This window comes from Polypterus senegalus, chromosome 1 (genome assembly GCF_016835505.1).
Source record: "Polypterus senegalus isolate Bchr_013 chromosome 1, ASM1683550v1, whole genome shotgun sequence".
In the NCBI taxonomy this organism is placed as follows: Eukaryota; Metazoa; Chordata; class Cladistia; order Polypteriformes; family Polypteridae; genus Polypterus; species Polypterus senegalus.
The window spans coordinates 331284240-331303621 of NC_053154.1; the positions used below are offsets into that span (position 1 = coordinate 331284240).

At 50.0% G+C, this 19382-nt stretch overlaps 1 protein-coding gene across 1 annotated transcript in view; it reads left to right on the top strand.

The window, feature by feature from the left end:
- The first annotated feature begins 4943 nt into the window (after positions 1-4943).
- lsp1a (lymphocyte specific protein 1 a) overlaps positions 4944-19382 on the top strand; it is a 91654-nt gene continuing 77215 nt past the window's right edge. Inside the window, exon 1 of the mRNA XM_039738327.1 lies at positions 4944-5061. Coding sequence (XP_039594261.1) covers positions 4991-5061 — 71 coding nt within the window. The 5' untranslated portion in view covers positions 4944-4990. The remainder of the gene's footprint in view (positions 5062-19382) is intronic.

Consider the following 19382-nt stretch of genomic DNA (forward strand, 5'->3'; position numbering starts at 1 on the left):
TCACACACACACACTCCTCACACACTCCTCACACACTCCTCACACACTCCACACACTTCACACACTCCTCACACACTTCACACACTCCTCACACACACTCACACACCACACTCCTCACACACACCTCACACACACTCCTCACACACACCTCACACACTACACACTCCTCACACACACACTCCTCACACACACTCACACACTCCTCACACACTTCACACTCCACACACACACTCCTCACACACACACACTCCCACACACCTTCACACACTCCTCACACACACTACTCCTCACACACACTCCTCACACACTCCTCACACACACTCCTCACACACACTCCTCACACACACACTCCTCACACACACTTCACACACACACTCCTCACACACACACTTCACACACACACTTCACACACTCCTCACACACACACTCCTCAAACACACTCCTCACACACACACTTCACACACACACTTCACACACTCCTCACACACACACTTCACACACACACTTCACACACTCCTCACACACACACACTCCTCACACCCACACACTTCACACTCCTCCCCCCTCCCCAGAGGCCTTTCTCTTCACAGACGTCGAGTGCTTCTGGCCGCCTAGTGGTCAACTCGAGTAACGCCTCAGCTGGATCTTTGGGCTTTCAGGCCTCAGCGAGTTTGTCAAACTAAAGTGTTGTGTGTTTCCTGTCGACCTGATGCTCCACGCCGATAAGCCGACTTGTTTCCTGCTGCTTGCCAAAGCGTAAAAAGAGGCAAAAAGCAGCGAGTTTATAAAGTCAAAGAGCAGCGAGCGACGTCAACGTGTCCTTCAAGTGGAGACCCTCTGAGTGGCACACGTGTGCCGTGAGCTCAAACGAAGCACAGAGGAATGTCCGTGGGAGGCCACGTTGAGCTCCGCCGACTGTAGGTTCACAGCTTGTCCATCAGTGGCGCCCCTCACAGTGCCAGCTCCTGGTTCATCAAAGGTGCCCTTCAGCTGCCCAGATGAAGCCTGGCACAAAGTAGAAGGACAGCAACTTTCTAAAGGTGACATCTTCAGGCTCATCCCTCCTGATGTGCACCCTGATGTCTGGAAGATCAGAAGCTGGACAGCAATGTGGTGTGATGGGCACACGCCCTGAGATCAGGCCTCATGGGGCATTGCTGGGTCACATGTGGGTCAGCGTCATATGATACTGCATGCCAGCCCTCCACTTGCCCTCATTGTCTACCGCGAGTCAGGGAAGAAAGGAAGGAGATCAAGGGTGCCACTTCATGGATAGGAGGTCCACCCCTTTGAATATCTGTAATCATAGCTGTAATGCAATTGATGGCCACCAGGAGGCAGTATGCTCTGGGCCCCCTACTGTGAGAGGAGCAGCTGACATGGAGGTAGTGATGGGCAAAGTGATGGGGACCTGTGAGAGAGCCTCAGTGCCAGACAGTCTGGGGAACGTCCTCCTGAAAGTCACCTAGCTTCGTTTATTCAGGGCGACCACTGGGTCCTCCACCTGAGCACAGCTGGCATTTCTGTTGTTTTGATCAGACGGCTGGCCTCCCCTCCAGGGTGGGTTCCTCCTGTGAGGCCAATGCTGCTGTGTAGGTTTCTGCTCCTTGTGGCCTTGACCCCGAGTTGAAGGTCCGCTTTTATCGACATTGGTGCTGATTGGGTCTCCCAGTCTTCTTCTGTTGGCTCGTTTGCCCCACTGTGCAGTTCCTTCGATGGCAGTAAAGGTGTGCACTTGAACCCTGGTTCAAGTACAGACTTGGATGATGAATTGCTGCCACTGGCTCTTCCTCTGAGTCCAACCAGGATCTCATTGTAGAAGCATAGGCGTCCATTCTGGACCAGAAGCCCGTGGAAAGGCGCGACAAAGTGGTGCAGACATGACAGACGATTGAGGGGTCCGACTTTTAACATAAGATGAAGTCGGTCAAAGTATGACTGACAACAGGGCAGCTGTGCCACCTACCAATGAGGGCATCCTTCACTTTGACAAGATGGCATAGGGCAGGTCAGTCAGCGACTCTCCTGCCTGCCATCTAAATCCTTCTCTTATGTATGTGTTGTTTCTCACTAGGCCTCTAGGGGGTGCTGTGACAGTTCATGATGCCAACCTTTGCCAGTTTTCTGGCTTTAACGAAGAAGTTTGATGTCAAATTCTTACACCAGACATGGCTAAGAATACAGACATGTGTGATTAATCAACAGTCCTCATTTATATAGCGCCTTTAATGTCCATTTGCATGAGGGTCCTTGTGTTGTCCTTACCCATTGGCTACTTTGTCCTCACTTTGATAGATTTGGCCCTGGTGTTCCTTTGATTTTGTGCCAGTCTTTGTGACCGAGTCACTTATTGCTTTAGTGAGGAGGGGAGAAGACGAAGGCAACACCAAAAATAGAGGAAGGAAGAAATCATCATCATCATCATCATCATCATCATCATCATCATCACCATCATCTGATTTAGAACATGCAGCCACCAGACATGGAAGAAAAGGCCACCGAGGCTTAGGGTGGGCAATGTTGGGCTGAGTGTGAGCCACAACTGCAGTGAGGAAGGCTGCGATGGAGAACAATATGCCACCTCACTCCAGAATATAAATCAATGGATGCCAGGCTCAGACTCTGGGAGGCGCTGGTGAGACCATGGTTGGGCTCCTGTGTGCAGCTCTGGTCACCACACAGTGAAGAGTGGCCAAATGCACCTTTGGATAGGTGGGCAAGCGACAGAGACATGTGCCACTGCCAACACAGTCAGTCAGTCAGGTGTCAAGAACGGCCATTCTGCCAAAGCATACCAAAGTACTCACTGCACTCGACATGTTACAGCAGGCTGGAGCTGCCAACATGTCACCTGTCCTCATATTCTCTGCCTTCAACACCTTGTCCTTGCCACCCACTCTGACCTCAGCATCACTCAGACTTCTCTCAGCTGGTTTGATTCCTAACCTTTGGGCAGATCCTGGCACGGAGAGAGATGCCAAAGGTGAATCAGGCAAGCATGGAGGTGCCCCGTGGACTGGTGCCAGTCTGCTGCTCATCTCTTATTATCCAGTTCTATGGTGTCTCCTGTCAATGCTGTGCTGATAATACACAGATGTGCCCATCACTTGGGGACCTCCAGAGGACCACCCAGTATCAGTTAGTATCTTGGCATGGCTCACTGATATTGCAACCTGGGCAAAGGAGCGCCACCTTCAGCTGAACCTGTCGAAGGTGCACCTCCATGTTCTCTCAGCTTGTCAGTCTGTCTAGCTTGGCTCACCATCACTAACACCCACCCAGATGGTACACCAACCTAGGGTGGTGACCGATGCCCAGTTGACCTTCACTGACTTAACTGCAGTCGTCTCTCACTCTTGCATATTCACTCTGCACAACATCTAAGAGATAAGATGGCATCTGCTTGGCCAGGCTTGGGTCTTGACATGTCAGGACCATGGCAGCACTCTGCTGGCACCAAGCTGCTGCAGACAAGTGAAAAAGGCTGTGATTTACATGATGTTCAGCTAGTGAGGTGGGCACACATCACTCCTCTCTGCAGATCAGTACACTGGCATCCTGTAGTGGCACACAGAGTAGTCAGCGGGTAAAAACCTATGTGTATCTTTGGGCACTTGAGAGGTCCACTGCTCCTTCTCAACCACTCAGGTCTCCTGATGCCCCCTGTGCATGGTGTCAAATCTCAGGCCAGGCTCTCTTCAAGCTGCCCACCTCCATCTGAACGTCTGCCCCCTTATTGTGTATAAGAAGTGTTTGCAGACCATCTTGTTTGGTGAACGTTGTCAGGTTTTAGAATCTGCACATTGTAACTCGCTAGTGCAAATGTTGTCACTTGTGACAGTCAATTTTGTCCCCTTCTCTTGTCACATTTGTTCCTAAAGAGTCCCCAGTCTGATGTAAATGTGCACGGGGTCTTCGTGAGGAGCTTCAGAATTCTCAAGAAAAGTGAAACGTGTGGGACATCGGAGCAGGGGGACACCTACTGGAGACTGGCGAGAGTGCACTTGTGTCCACAGAAGGACGTGGAGCCTGCGGTCAGTGAAGAGCGCCATCTAAAGACAAATCAGAGCCGTCCTCCCGTGGCACTGCCAGCTTCAGAAGAAATTCCAGGAGAGATGAGTCAAGCTTCATAAACAGAGTGGCATCTCCTGTGGGCACAGGGCAAAAGGAGTGCGCCCACCCTCCCTGACCGGATGTCCTTAAAGGAAGTGGGCCTGTGGCTGCCAGTCGATGGAGAAGCAGGGAAGTTTCGGTTCTGGCCTGGAGGTGACAGCAGTTCCTGTTTAATTTTTTTGGGATATTTCATAACAGTTTGTGGGCAGAGCTGGTGATGGGGTGGCGTGGCGTGGCGTGATGTGACGTGGGTCTGTTGGCTCCCAGAGACCCTGAATTAGACTAAGCAGGTCTGAGGACATCATGCAGTATCACAGATGACACGAGTTGAGTTAGTTCTTTGTGTTTTTGTAAATGTCGTCCTTCCTTCTCAGTGGGCAAATGTAAATGAGCCCCTACCAGCTGATGTGTGGACTGAGAGGGGACTGGAGGGGGTGGCCAAAGGGACAGCAAGGCCCCCTAATGGCTTAAGCCTGCTAAATTCTTCACTATGACCCCAGGTGGTCCTGTGCTTTCATGTAAACCGAGTGCCGACTATTGCAAGGCGCTATATAAAATGACAGCGTCACCAACCCCCCCATCACAAACATCTGAGCTCCTGACACAGAGATACTTGAGCATTATGTTTGTGATTTGGAAGATGCTAAATTGAATCAAATGAGCGAGCCCCCCCACTCCGGTGGGCTGACACTAAAACTCATCTGCCCGAGACCCCCCCAACCCCCACAGCCTTGTGACGTTTCTGTCTTTATCTCAGTTCTCCACTAAAGAGGAAGCAAAACCATCTGAGCTCAATGTGTGCCGGGGGCTTGGAAGGGGGGGCCGCTGTTGTTTCCGACATCTACGAGTAAACCGAACAGCAAGACGGGCGGCAGACATGGCAGAGGCTACGGGCAACCAGGACCTGCAAGAGAGCAGCGGCGCTGGACAGCAGTCAGACGTCCACCTGTAGGTCACTTTGCCCCATTTCTTATTCCAGCTGGTGTGGGTGGCTTACTGTGTGGGGTGGGCGCCGGGTCAGGGGGTTCCTCCTCCTGGGCACTCCTGGTATTTTCTTTGATTGGATCAGAGGGCTGGTGCCCCCTCCAGGGTGGGTGCCTCCCTTAAGTCCAGCGGTGTTGCGTTGGCTCCGCTCGCTGTGGCCTTCACCTGGAGATGTATGTGCCAGGCTGTGGCTGTTGGCTCGTGGGTCTCGCTGTAGTGACAAAGGTGCGCACTTGAACCCGGGGCCACTGTAGGCTCTACTTAGACTCAGCTGTTGAATTGCTGCCATTGGCTCTGAGTGAGTCTGTCAGGGGTCTCGTTGTAGAAGTGTAGGCGTCCTCACCAGGAAAGGCGCCATAGAGGGGAGCTGATGTGACATAAGATGAAGGGTACGAGTGGCAGAGTTTTACCAGGAGTTGAATGAAGCCAGTCTGCTGAAAGGGGGTCCGATGTTTGGGCTTGGCCTCGGGGCCCCACATGTCGTTGCTGGCGTCTGCACTGGTGTTGAAGGAACTCCTAGAAGAGGCTCCAGTCTCGATATTTTATTTCTTTTTAAATGTCCTGTTTGTCACACCACTTTGAATGACCACCCATGTGGACTTTTCTCTGTTTCTGCAGCCCAGTAACACACCAAACGTGCGATCTCACAAGGTGACCTATGAGACGGCTGCTCTGATCAAGCCCCACCCACGTCAACCAATCCGGGCTCTTTTACACACTTTTTATTAAGGCCTGACTTATAATCGTGGGGGTCCGAGTGGGTCAGGGGGCTTGTGCTGTAAGGACCTGTACTGCTGTCAAAGACGGCACTTTTCCTAGGATTAGCTGTTTTCTTTCTCTCTCGGATATGCGACGGCTCCTTTGTGAGCAGGACCACTGGATGCCCACCCAAGTCACCCTGATGACCATCTGGCTGTGGCGTGGTTTCCACTTCCAGTGGGCTGGTGATGGTGAAGTCAACTGTACTGGTAATATAAGGTGGAGACAGGAATTGTCTTTATTATACCTGAAGGTCTTAAAATGGAAAGTCCACCTCATGAGAGTCGTAGTGGACTCGACGTGATCAGCTGACAGGCAGAAGCCATTAAGAAGGCTAAGAGAATGTCAGGTTATATAGCGCCTTGATGTGTGGAGTTCAAGTCCCAGGAGGTTCTGCTGAAGTCTTCATAACACACTGGTGAGGCCTCATCTGGAGTCCTGGGTGCAGTTTGGTTCTCCATAAAGACATAGCAGCACCTGAGAAGGTCCAGAGAAGAGCAACTCGGCTGATTCAGGACTACAGGGGATGAGTTAGGAGGAAAGATGAAAAGAGCTGAGCCTTTAGAGAGATGAAGAGGAGACCTGCCTGAAGGGTTTAAAATGATGAAGGGTCCAGTGGATCAAGACTTTAAATTGAGTTCATCAAGAACATGGGGGCACAGTTGGAAACTTGTGAAGGGGAAATTTTGTACAAACATTAGGAAGAGAACCATAGACACATGGGCGGCACGGTGGCGCAGTGGGTAGCGCTGCCGCCTCGCAGTAAGGAGACCTGTGGGTTCACTTCTCAGGTCCCCCTGTCTTATGTTTGCATGTTCTCCCCGTGTCTGCGTGGGTTTCCTCCCACAGTCCAAAGACATGCAGGTCAGGTGCATTGGCGATCCTAAATTGTCCAGACTGTGTGTGTGTGCCCTGTGGTGGGCTGGCGATGGTGAAGTCAGCAGTACTGGTAATATAAGGTGGAGACAGGAATTGTCTTTATTATACCTGAAGGTCTGAAAATGGAAAGTCCACCTCATGAGAGTCGTAGTGGACTCGACGTGATCAGCTGACAGGCAGAAGCCATTAAGAAGGCTAAGAGAATGTCAGGTTATATAGCGCCTTGATGTGTGGAGTTCAAGTCCCAGGAGGTTCTGCTGAAGTCTTCATAACACACTGGTGAGGCCTCATCTGGAGTCCTGGGTTTGGGTCTCCATAAAGACATAGCAGCACCTGAGAAGGTGCAGAGAAGAGCGACTAGGATGATTATGGGGGTATACAGGGGATGTGTGATGAGGAAAGACTTAAGGAGCTGAGCCTTTACAGGAGATGAAGAGGAGTCCAGTGGACAGAGATGGTGACTTTAAAGTGAGTTCATCAAGGACATGGGGACACAGTTGGAAACTCGTGAAGGGGAAATTTTACACAAACATTAGGAAGAGGACTACAGACACATGGAGTAAATGACCAAGTGGTGTGGTGGACAGGAGGACTTTAGGGACCCTCACTACTCGACTTGATGCTACTTTAGAAGAATTAAGTGGACGGGACTGGCGAGCCGTGCTGGGCTGATGGCCTCTTCTCGTCCAGACTGCTCTAATGTTCCACAATTTAAAGCAGTTGTGAAGGTGATCAGGGGGTCCTCTCTGTCTCTGCTGCTTTATGAGTGGACATTGAAATCTCACCCACATGGTACCATGCAATGCAATGCACAAGTATGGGAAAGGCCACCACCGGGGATGTGCATATCTGAAACAGACGAATCGCACCATAGATGGACACGCATGTCACAAACATGTCACCTTGTGATCATCAAGCAGACGACAGCCACACAGCCGGTGTGAGTGAAGGCCCACAGAAGCTCCGCTAATCCCAGGGCTGCCAGGTCCTACAATACAAGTCCACCCCGAGGTCAACTCAAAACCTGCAATGTGGTGCGACAATGCAGCCCAATAGCGGGTGTGGAGAAAGTGACACATTAAAAGGTCAGGGGGGTAGGAGTATGGGGGTCCCCTTCAGAATATTTGAGAGCAATTTATTAGGGTGACCCCAACAAATTAGTGACGCGCGATTCACAAACGCCAAAACGACTCCTTTCAGTCAATCATATGAACTAATGATGAGCACAAAGAAACTAATTCAGCGGAGCTCAACAGGCGGCTAACGGCCATGCGTGTCCCTCCGGCGTGACGTCATCGGCGTCGTTCGGTTCGCGAACAGTTTGAGGCGCATGCGCAAGAACCGCCAGCATGCGAGCGGCACAATGGCACGAAGTGTCTTATTATATTTATGCATCTTAAACGTGTTATCATGTGCATGAAAACGTGACAATGGTGTAAAAATTATCAGGTTAAAAAAAACACGTTTACAAATCCATAATTATATAAAACCAACTGTATATAAATGAATAAACGATGATATTATTTATATAGGCACTTATTCTGTATATATCAAACTAACATACAAACTATTAAATGATATAAAATCAGAGGGGACCACATGTCGGACTGTAAATGAATCAAATCAGTAAAGTGGCTCGAAACGCCCAGCACGACCTGACTAGCTGCGCCCAAACCCGCAGAGCTGAGACACGGAGATGGGAGGCGGTCTCGGCATGCTAATAGAGCGTGGAAATACCCCAGAATACCGCGTTGTCATTTTTACAAAGAAGCCCACCAAGAAACCGCGACCCACGAAAGCTCGAAATCTCCCGAAGACTCCGATCAAAAAATAACCCGACTGGACGGGCAAACTGTGCACAGAAAGCTCCTCCCATCGAGCACTGCGCCCTTCTGGGGGCTGCTGGGACTTGAAGTTCTGGCGGTAAACTCTGGCGCAGGTTCATTGTAAGGTCACGACAGCGGGCTTCTCCTCAAACAGAGACGACATCCTCACACTTCGTCACTTGATTGGACAAGGACGTTCTGCTGTACTGCTGATTGGCTAATGAAAGTCGCATTTATCAGGAGGTTCCTGGCAGGTGAAGTGACTTACCGAGGTGGTCAGTGCTGCTGAATTTAAATGGTGCCTTTCATAAAGACCCCCATGCAGTGCTGTAATCGTGCACAGTCTAAATCGAGTCCCCTGTCCCCAGCAGAAACATGACACATACTGCATGGTGACAGGTGCACAATCATGGAAACTGTGAGACAAAGTGAATGGGGGTCCGTCAGAGCTGACCCACCACTGCTGGGCTCCACAGCAGAATCTGCAGGACCCTGGGCAGGTCACACCAGCAGCCGGACAGTCCAGCGCCTTCCGCTTTGTCATCCTAAAGACATGCAGGCAGGGCTGTGACTCTGAGGAGAGCTGAAGCAGGGAGTCCAGCGGTGACAGACGGTGACACGTGTGGTGGTCGGGCGGGGGCTTCTTCGACCCCTTGCTTTGCTTGTGCGTTATTTAAACCATGATGGCGATTTAACCCTTCATTGTCTGCTGGCTATCTTGAGCCCACCCGTCTGTCCTGTGACGTCACCTTATCACTGATCTCTCTGCTCTAAAGGCTCACGTCTTTGTTTCTGTTCTCAACAATGAAAATATATGGTGGAGGTCTGGTGAGGGGTCTCAAAGGGTTTGTGGGGGTCATCCTCCATATCCCATATGTATTCATTCGCTGAGGTGTAGTGGTTAAGACTTTGGACCTCACACTCTGAGGTTGTGGGTTCAAATCCCACCGCTGACACCACCGTGTGACCCTGAGCAGGTCACGTCACCTGCCTGGGCTCCAATTGGAGAAAAAAAGACCGGAAAATGTCACCGATTATTTCTCAGATGTTGTAAGTCACCGTGGATAAGTAAATGTTGAGCTACCTGTGACGCTCCTCTGGACAACACTGACACTGCTGCACCAACGCCAACCTCTCAGTCACGCACAAACTGGCACTGGCCTGGCTTCAGGGGCTCATTTAGGTGGTGCCAGTGCTGGGTGTGCCAACCAAATGTTTGGTAGCTGACCCATGTGGATCCGTTCCCCCCTTTATGATCTGCACCCTACACAAATGCCTAATTTGCCTTAATGATGGCACCGCTCGTGCCCACCACATATCATGTCAAGGTACAGTGCTAGGATTCTGCCCCGGTACTTTCTGAGCACTTCATTGAGTCGCACATTTCCTGTTTTGCTATTTTTGTCTGTCAGTTGGCACTCAGCTACCCAGAATGGTTGGCAGATTTCTTACAAATCCATAACTGAAATCTCTCCTTCCCAAACATTTTCAGACCCTTCATTCAGATTTTTATGGAATTCTCTCCAAGCTTGGCACACCTGGATTTGCTCATTGATCCCATTCTCCCTGGCAGACCCCTCAAACCCCGTTAGACTGGGCAGGAAGTGTCTGTGAACGGCCATCTTCAGGTCCCTCAACGACTATCCAGCTTTGTCCTGGCCGTATGCTTTGGGTCACTGAACTGTCATCCCAGTTGGAGGTCACAGGTGCTCTTCAAGGACCCCTCTGGGTTTGGCTGCCTTTGTCCTTCCCTCAGTTCTCACCAATCTATCTGTCCTCATATCGTGACATTTCTGCCACCGTGCTTCACCATAAGGATGGCATTAGACTGCAGAGTTCTGCCCCAAGTGGTCACTTTTTGTCTTCATTTCTCCGCTCTCAGAGTCCTTTCAGCTCGGCAGTGACTTCCATTGTTCTGACATGTTCTGCCATCTGAAGCTCTGTTAGAGTGACCATCGGGCTCTAAGTCACCTCCTTGACCAACACCGCTCCTGGTCAGTCAAGTCCTTGTGACTCTGAACTTGAGGCCGCTGTGTTCCTGGGGACACTCGGTGCTTTACGGAAGGTCTGAGCTCCTCGTCCTCACCTGGGCTTCACGACAGAGAGAGCCTTGGGCTTCGTGACATTACAGTGTGACACTCGTGTAAAGTCCATTCAATTCAATGTGCCACAGGTGGACTCCAATCAAGTTCTGGAAACTTCTCATGGAGAATCAAAGCAAACAGGAGGCACCTGAGCACAGTCTGGAGGGCCGAAGCCAGGGGTCTGAATGCTTCTGGGAAGGAGAGGCTTCAGGATTTGATTTTTAATAAATCGGTAGAGCTTTCTGGTCACATGTTGTCACTTTGTCGTGTTATATTATGGAGTGAGTGGAGACTGATGGGCGAAAATGCTAAGTGTGTCCATGTCAAATGAATTCTACAACACGATAAAGCGTGCAAAAAGTGAAAGGGGGGCGTCTGAAGACTTTTTGAATCCACTGTAGCTGTCGTCCAATGTCCAGATGTGTCAGGCGAAGACCACTTGGCAACAAGGACGGGAGAAAAAAAATCTCTCGCCTAGACTGATGCCAAAGAAAATAAATCCCTGAGGCTCAAAATGACTAAAGTTTACTCAGAACATCGCGCTTACAACACGTCTGGCAGCAAATGTTAGTTAAAAAAGACCAAGTGAGCTCCGACATTCTGAATATCTGGCTTTCTCTGTCAAACCTCCGCTCTCGTTGTTTGTGAGCGGCGCGAGCGTCGGGGGCGCGCACATCGGCTCACGTGGGCCCCCTGCTGGTACTTCTGAAAAGTGCAACGAAGAGACGACAACTCGTGCCGCCTCGTCGAAATAAGCTACCGTGGCGAATATTCACTCGTGTAAAAGTCCATCCATCCATCCAATATCCAACCCGCTATATCCTAGCAACAGGGTCACGGGGGTCTGCTGGAGCCAATCCCAGCCATCACAGGGCGCAAGGCAGGAAACAAACCCCAGGCAGGGCGCCAGCCCACCGCAGGGCACACCAGGGACACTTTAGAATCGCCAATGCAAGTAACATGCATGTATTTGGACTGTGGGAGGAAACCCACACAGACACGGGGAGAACATAAAAACTCCACGCAGGGAGGAACCGGGAAGCGAATCCAAGTCTCCTAACTGTGCTACCCACTGCGTCACCGTGCGTTTAAAAGTCAAACCGTGCAAATAAACTTAAGCTTTTTAAAGTGTTAGTCACCATCAGCCCATGTTTTTTTCTAAGGTTACACAAATCGATATGTATGGCGACGAATGAGGTGAAATAAACTGGGCATGTGCAGAACAGCTTTGGAGCACATTTGATAAGGCTGTGTGTTTCAATTGAACACTGGCATCACAGAAAGAAAGAAAGAAAGATTGTGTAATTCTTTACATTTACTTACATTCAATTTCATCTGCCCAAGCCTGTAAAATTTCATTTATTGGCGAAATAAATAGATTACAAATGCAAGCTTTCGAGGCAGCTAAGGCCCCTTCATCAGGCGAGGTGTAAAAGGTGTCATGTCACCCTGCTTTCTCCTGTATCAATCTATGGCTAACACGGTACAGCACTCTACTGCTATAAACATAACCATATAATATGTAATTCAATATGTAATATGTAATTGGTTTTCTTTCAATAGTGCATTGTAAATATCCTATCGATACGTACTGTAGCCATTTAGATACACAGTTCAAATAAAACGGGAAATAAGCGCAAATAAACGGGACCGCTTGTTGAGGTCCACGGCTCACATATGCCACCTACTGGTAGCTCTAAGACGTACAGTCAAAATGCAATCCGCATTAAGGTTAAGAAAGAAAGAAAGAAAGAAAGAAAGAAAGAAAGAAAGAAAGAAAGAAAACCGATTTTGGCACAGATGCACATTTAACTTCTTACATCTAATAATTTGCATTTATTTAAATCTGCCAATGCTTGTATGCTGCCCTGGCCCGTCTGACACGATTCGACGGATTCTCCATTTCCTGCCCTTCTAATTTGGTGTCATCATGAAACTTCTCCAAACTACTGAACAGAATTCCACAGCTGGTAGTCAAACATGACAGTCCTGATAAATGGTTCAGTTATTTAATACAGTCTAAATATCCTGTTAATACGTACTGTAGACATTTAGATACGCAGTTAAAAAAAAAAAAAAAAACTGGACATAAGAACAAATAAAACAAACAGCGCATCGACAGCCACATCTCACGTATGCCCCCTACTGGTAGTCATGAAGATCTCAGAGACGATGCCGCGGGCATTAAAGTGAACTCAAACCCGAAGTAAAGAAAGAAACCAAAAAGCATCTGTAAGATCTTTGTAATCGTGATCAGTTTGAAAGGCACTATATAGTGCAGAGTGATCGGTATGAAAGGCGGTATATCTTGTAAAGTGATACAAAGAAAGAAAGAAAGAAAGAAAGAAAGAAAGAAAGAAAGAAAGAAAGAAAGAAAGAAAGAAAAAGAAAAGAATAATGTCAACCCTTGGACCTCACGAGGTCGGACTGCTCGGTCTATCGCTTGTGACTTTCCTAATTTCCTTGGCTACTTTTCGGTCGACCACCCCAATAACACAAACACCAGACGCTCTAATCGGGGCTTCTCGTTCGAAGTTCCGGAATTGCGACATTCATAAACAGACTTCCTCGGTGCCGTCGGGAATGAAAGCGGAGGGGCGGCTCCTGCCGTAAAAAGTTACTGAAATCCTTTGGACCACCCGCTGTGAACTCACAAAGGCGGGTGGCCCTGTGGTGAGGGTGCTCGGCCGGGCCTAAATGTGCTTGTAAGTCGCATTAGAAAGGCGCTTTATATACACGATGTGGTCTGTTTGGTTGATTTTTGTGTGGACACCAATTGAAAACTTTACCCCGGCTACGAATCTCCAACAAACAAGCCCTTTCCTTTCTCAAAGGGGTTGCGTCTACCAAATAAAGAAGGTCGGTAAACAAATGCCGAGGGGCTCCAAAGGAATGCATCATCTTCGCCATTACGCAGTGCTTCTGGCAGTGGAGCAGATCCCCCGCCACCCCCCGAGCCTCGGCCGTTCCCTTATAATGACCTCTTTATTGGTGTGACAGCAGCAGTCAAAAATGTGCCGCGTGGGGGCCACAGCTACATGCCCGCCGTCCTAATGAGGGCCAGAGCGCGCACGCGCGCCACCGCCGCCCATTTCGTGTTTGTGTCTCCGCGCTCGCACTCGGTACAATCGAGCGCGCGGCCGTTACGGAGAAAACCGGCTCAGTTGCCTCGTGGCGGTCTCAGCTGTCCATCTATGGTCACCCAGTGGCCCCGCACGAAACATCCTTCCTTGGAGCAGGAAAGCCGCGGCTCTTAGGTTTCTTCTGGAAACTGAAATGGGCGCCAGCAAGGAGGCGACTCGCTAAGAATATCGTGGACGCGAGAGCCTCGGCATGCGAGGAGGATGCCATGGCGGTTATTTATACACCGACTGGTAGAAACGCATCGGTGCTCTGCTCTTCTGTTACCAGTTTTAAAATAAGCCCCCTGTTGCTCGTGCTTTTAATGGGGGCATTGCGTGTTCTCGCGTGCCTTTACTTTGTTAAGCAGTCCCATGAAAGCGGCCGTTCTGAAAGGAGCTATATGACACTAGCCGTCGAGAAATGCGCTGCGTCTCCCCTAATAAGGCCTGCAGACCCCTCAGCTCAATGGCACGCAGCGTTTCATGCGACAGTAAACGGACGGGCCTCAGACGTTAAAAAGTAAAGTGGGCCATAAATTCAACTTTTATGGGACACAACGCCTTCCCACTGCGAAGCCCACCGCAATACGCGCCTCGGGCGCTTCTTCTCCTCAGTCTCACGATCTCAGCAATCAGTGAACAGGAAATGTAAGGTCGGCCACTAGGGGGGGCACTGGCCCTTGTTTTCCGCTTTCTTACAATGCGAATCGTGAAGAACTCAGGTGTGCGCGTGAGAAGCCATTGGGGGGGTGGCACTAGAAAGGCGACACATGCGACCACCCGTTTAAAGGTTGACGTCAAGTCCTTTACTCTCGCACCACAAGAGGAATATTTTAGGTTGTGCTTTCTTTTCATTTCATTAAAAGACAAAGAGAAATAGGATATTAAAAAAGAAGGCAATAAAAGGCGCAAAAAGATGAACTTAAACACGTGCACAGTGACACTGCATCCAATATCAAAAAATAAGAATCATAAATTAAATATATTTTGATGCTTTAAAATTGGGGTGGATGGCACGGTGGCGCAGTGGGTAGCGCTGCTGCCTCGCTGTTAGGAGGTCCGTGTCTGCGTGGGTTTCCTCCCACAGTCCAAAGACATGCAGGTTAGGTGCATTGGCGATTCTAAATTGTCCCCAGTGTGTGCTTGGGGTGTGTGCCCTGCGGTGGGCTGGCTGGTGCCCTGCCTGGGGTTTGTGCCCTGTGTTGGCTGGGATTGGCTCTAGCAGACCCTGTAGTTAGGATATAGCGATAGGATACTTGGATAATGGATGGATGGATAAAATGGGGGTTGTGGATTGAAATCCCGCTACTGTGTGACCCTGAGCGAGTCACTTGACCTGCTTGTGATCCAACTGGCAAACCAAGAAAAGAAATGAAACCAATCGTAACATAACTGTGTGTAAGTCTTCTTGGATAATGGCGTGTAAAAGTAAACGTATTGCTCTCCCCTTATAAGCCCCCCACCCTGGTGTTGGCATTATGATGTGTTAAAGGTTGGCTTACAGGGTCTGCATCTTGTAACACGCAGGCATTGCCAGTGGGTGAGACATCAAGTCTGCCCTCTAGCGTCTGAATTCTGTCACTGATATCCCTGACTCCAGCGCCCTCTAGCGTCTGAACTCGTTTATAGTTTTCTCAGGGCCTCGGTGTCACGTGTGTAGACAGTCCAATGAAATTATAATCAACACGCAACACGTGGCCGTTCTGTGGCAGCTTCATTATAAATAGAACAGCGTCCACCATTTGGACTTGAAAAATCTCCAGACGCCTTTCCATTTAACCCAAACTCCTGAGCATTATGTTGGGAAGTGTCGGCGTGATGGAAGAGCTGGCGGCCACTGAAGTTTACAATTCGACTTGAGCAAAACCAATGAGCAGCTCACAGGTGGTGGCGGATTACAGTTGGATCAGTAACATTAACTATACACACAGTCCTGTGCAAAAGTAAGTACACCCCATGGAGAGCGTTGAGGTTTTCTAACACATTACAGCAGATCTTCGTGCAAACAGAGCTATAGAAGCTCTGACGTGACATCATTTGAGTTTGTCTCGTCTCATCCATAGTCACAGGGGAGACGCAGCACAAGTCAGGAAGCAAAACCAGGACATGGTGTCTGTTCCTCACAAATAAAAGCTGTTATCACTTGAATGTAACCTAACGTTATCAGATTGTGGGGTTGGGGCTGGCACTTGTCCAGGCAGCGCTGAGTTCAAGAAGGGAATCCACCCTGGACAAGGAGCCATGGCATTGCAGGGTCCACTCACACACACACACACACAGGGGGCTCAGCTTTAAAATGCCTAACACAGTAAGTGACAAGCAAACAGCACTGGGACTACAGCCAGGGCACTGGACCTGTGAAGCAGCTGCACTAACCTCTGTGCCACTGTGCCACTACACACACTGACAGTCAGTGGAGTTTATGGCCTGAAAATACTGGTGGGGCCACACGGACCAGAGACATAAGCACTGTGGGGAGAGGCGGAGCCTGGCAGAGGCGGAGCCTGGAAGAGAGGTGTGTGTGGGGGTGCCTCTCTAGAAAGAGGCGGGGCCTTACAGTGAGAGAGAAAGAGACAGAAATTGTTAGGAGGGGCGGAGCCACACTGAGAGGCCATGCCAAGAGTGTGCCCGACTGTGAGTGACAGACCTGACAAAGCCCTTAAAGAGCAATGCTTACATTGGCCTGGGGACGAGGCCACCAGTGATCTCAATGGCTTGGATCAGCTCCCGTAGTTGGGGTTGCCTCTGACCCCAAGTAAGTGACATCAGGCAGAGTTGGCAACATGAATGTACAGGCAATGGACGTGATGGGAAAAGGATCTTTGGAGCTGCGTGGAGGGAGCCAGGGTCCAACCCGAGCCTTGCTAGCAGCTAACCACTCTGGCCAATGGTCTGTAAGTGATGATCTTCATGTGCTTCACCGTCTTTGTGTCTCTCTTTCCTTTTCTCAACTTGATGGCCTTGCCCCCCTTTAGACAGTGTCTCTGCCTGGCTGAGCTCCTGCTCACAGTGTCTCTCTCACAGGCTTTATGCCTTCTGATGGCATCTCTCCATGACTCCACCCTTTTCGAGAGTGTCTCTTCCAGGCTCTGCCCTTTCTCAACGTTTCTGTTTCCCTGGCTCCACCCCCTTCTGACAGCATCGCTCCCTGGCTCCACCCCTTTTCAGAATGTCTCACCCGGACTCCGCCTTTTCTCAGAGTTTCTGTTTCCCTGGCTCCACCCTTTTTGAGAGTGTCTCACCTGGACTCCACCTTTTCTCAGACTTCCTGTTTCCCTGACTCCACACCCTTTTCAGAGCATCTCTCCATGGCCCCACCCCTTTTCAGGGTGACATTTCCAGGCTCCACCCCTTCTCAGGCGTCTTTCTGACTGCCAGGTCTGTGTGGCCCCACCCACAATGTTCATGCCATAAAAACCACTGACTGACCAAGATGGCCACAACTGTCGGGACTGCAGTAAAGTAGCCGGGTGACAGCAAAGCAAGTGATGAAATGAGAGAGATGGCCGAATGTCACAAGCCGAGGACAGCAGAATTGATTGGCTTGAGTGTTTTGTGGTGATGATTGTCCTCGATTCAGTCACAGGCTATCAAAACATTTGGATGAACAGAAGAAGGACTTCTGACTGATCTTCATTTCATTAAGGAAAGTCAAACTGAATAAAGTTGGTGACCCCAACTCGTCGTGAGGTTCAAATACCCCAGAGGAGCAGAGCTGGGCAGGCTGTAATGGTGGAGTGACGGTGGGGTGAGAAAGTGGAATGAGACAGAAATGAATCTTTGTGGTCATTTTTCTGTCCCTAGGGCACACTCTAGTAGTTCATGCCACTCACACGAACCCCGAGTCACCCTGGTGCCCTCAGAGGGGTCGTCAAAGACCAGATATCTGGTGAGAAGCACGCGGTGCCACATTTTAGGTCTGTGGCTTTAAAACCAAGCAGAGCATAAAGAAGAACAAAGTGGGATTGTGCCTCGCAGATGTCCAGATTGCCCTCCTGCCATGCCAGACGGCCCATCACCGTCCTCATCACTGTGGTAGAGAGCAGGACTCGGGCACCTTGAAAACCGACGTCATATCTGATGACCTGAGACTGGTGAGCCACTTTGGGCCGACTGGCCTGTTCTTGTCACATTTGTTGTGAAATCACAGGTGCTGTGCATTTGTGCCATCACACCATCAGTCTCTGAGCTGGGGATTTAGATGCCACCGCTGCCACTCTGTGTGCTGCCCACTTGGGAATGAAATCAGTATGAGTTCTGTGGCTGAGCTGCTTGAAGTTTAGTTTTGCTCTCCTTTAGCAGAAATAATCCACTGGAGAGAAGATCCTGACAATGACGTCCCGATGCTCGGGTCGAGGGTCTTACACAGCAGTGATGTCTTTCTCCTTCCTTCCTTCCACATTTACACATCACATAGAGAAAGCCCCTCGCTGCTTAGGCTGCCCTTTCTCAGCGGACCACTTGACACTCCAGACTGCCGGGTGTCGAGGTCGATTTTTAGCAAGAACAGGCCAGAGTGTGACTTCCGCTTCACAACAACACCTGCAGGTGGCACCCCTGGTGACGTCCCTCTTGTGAAGCTTTTTAACTTTCATCTGCGCCAGTCAACATGTAAGCAATTAGCCAGCCGCCATCCCGCCAGGGCCTGAGAAGGTCAGCCAGCAGACCCGCGGGGGGTGCAGTTCCCACAGAAAATGTTTTCACTTACATCAGCGGCGTGTAATTCAGAAGTGTCGGCCGGCGGCCCACCAGACCAGCATCATCTCCATCGTTACTTCCTTTCCGATAGCCATGCGGGAGCGCAGAGATAAGCTGCCAGTCTGCTTGCTTGCTTTCTTGCTATTACTCTTCATTATACAGAGCTTAACACATCAGTAACTCTGCATTATATAGCGCCTTTCATAAGGCTCACTAAGCTTTTAAATGTACTCTTTCTTTGCATTATTCTACATTATATAGTGCCTTACATACATACTGATCATTACGCAATATATAGCACATTTCTTTCTTTCTTTCTTTCTTTGCCTGAAGCCCTCTGAAGCTACACCCCTTGGTGGCACCCAAGGATTGTCCCTCAGGACTACGATGCCCCTACATCCCTACAGACGTCCTTAGTGGGTCTACACCAGTGGAGCACTGCCATCTGTTGTACTGGGAGAGGAACTGCCCTGAATGCACATTAACAACATTATCTATTCATTTAACCCTTTATAAGGGATGTTGCTTCAGTCCCGGGCGGCACGGTGGCGCAGTGGTAGCGCTGCTGCCTCGCAGTTAGGAGACCTGGGTTCGCTTCCTGGGTTCTCCCTATGTGGAGTTTGCATGTTCTCCCCGTGTCTGCGTGGGTTTCCTCCCACGATCCAAAGACATACGGGTTAGGTGGATTGGCGATTCTAAATTGGCCCTAGTGTGTGCTTGGTGTGTGGGTGTGTTTGTGTGTGTCCTGCGGTGGGTTGGCACCCTGCCCAGGATTGGTTCCTGCCTTGTGCCCTGTGTTGGCTGGGATTGGCTCCAGCAGACCCCCGTGACCCTGTATTTGGATTCAGCGGGTTAGAAAATGGATGGATGGATGCTTCAGTCCCATCCCAGCTGGGTTACGCCTCCTTCCATACTGT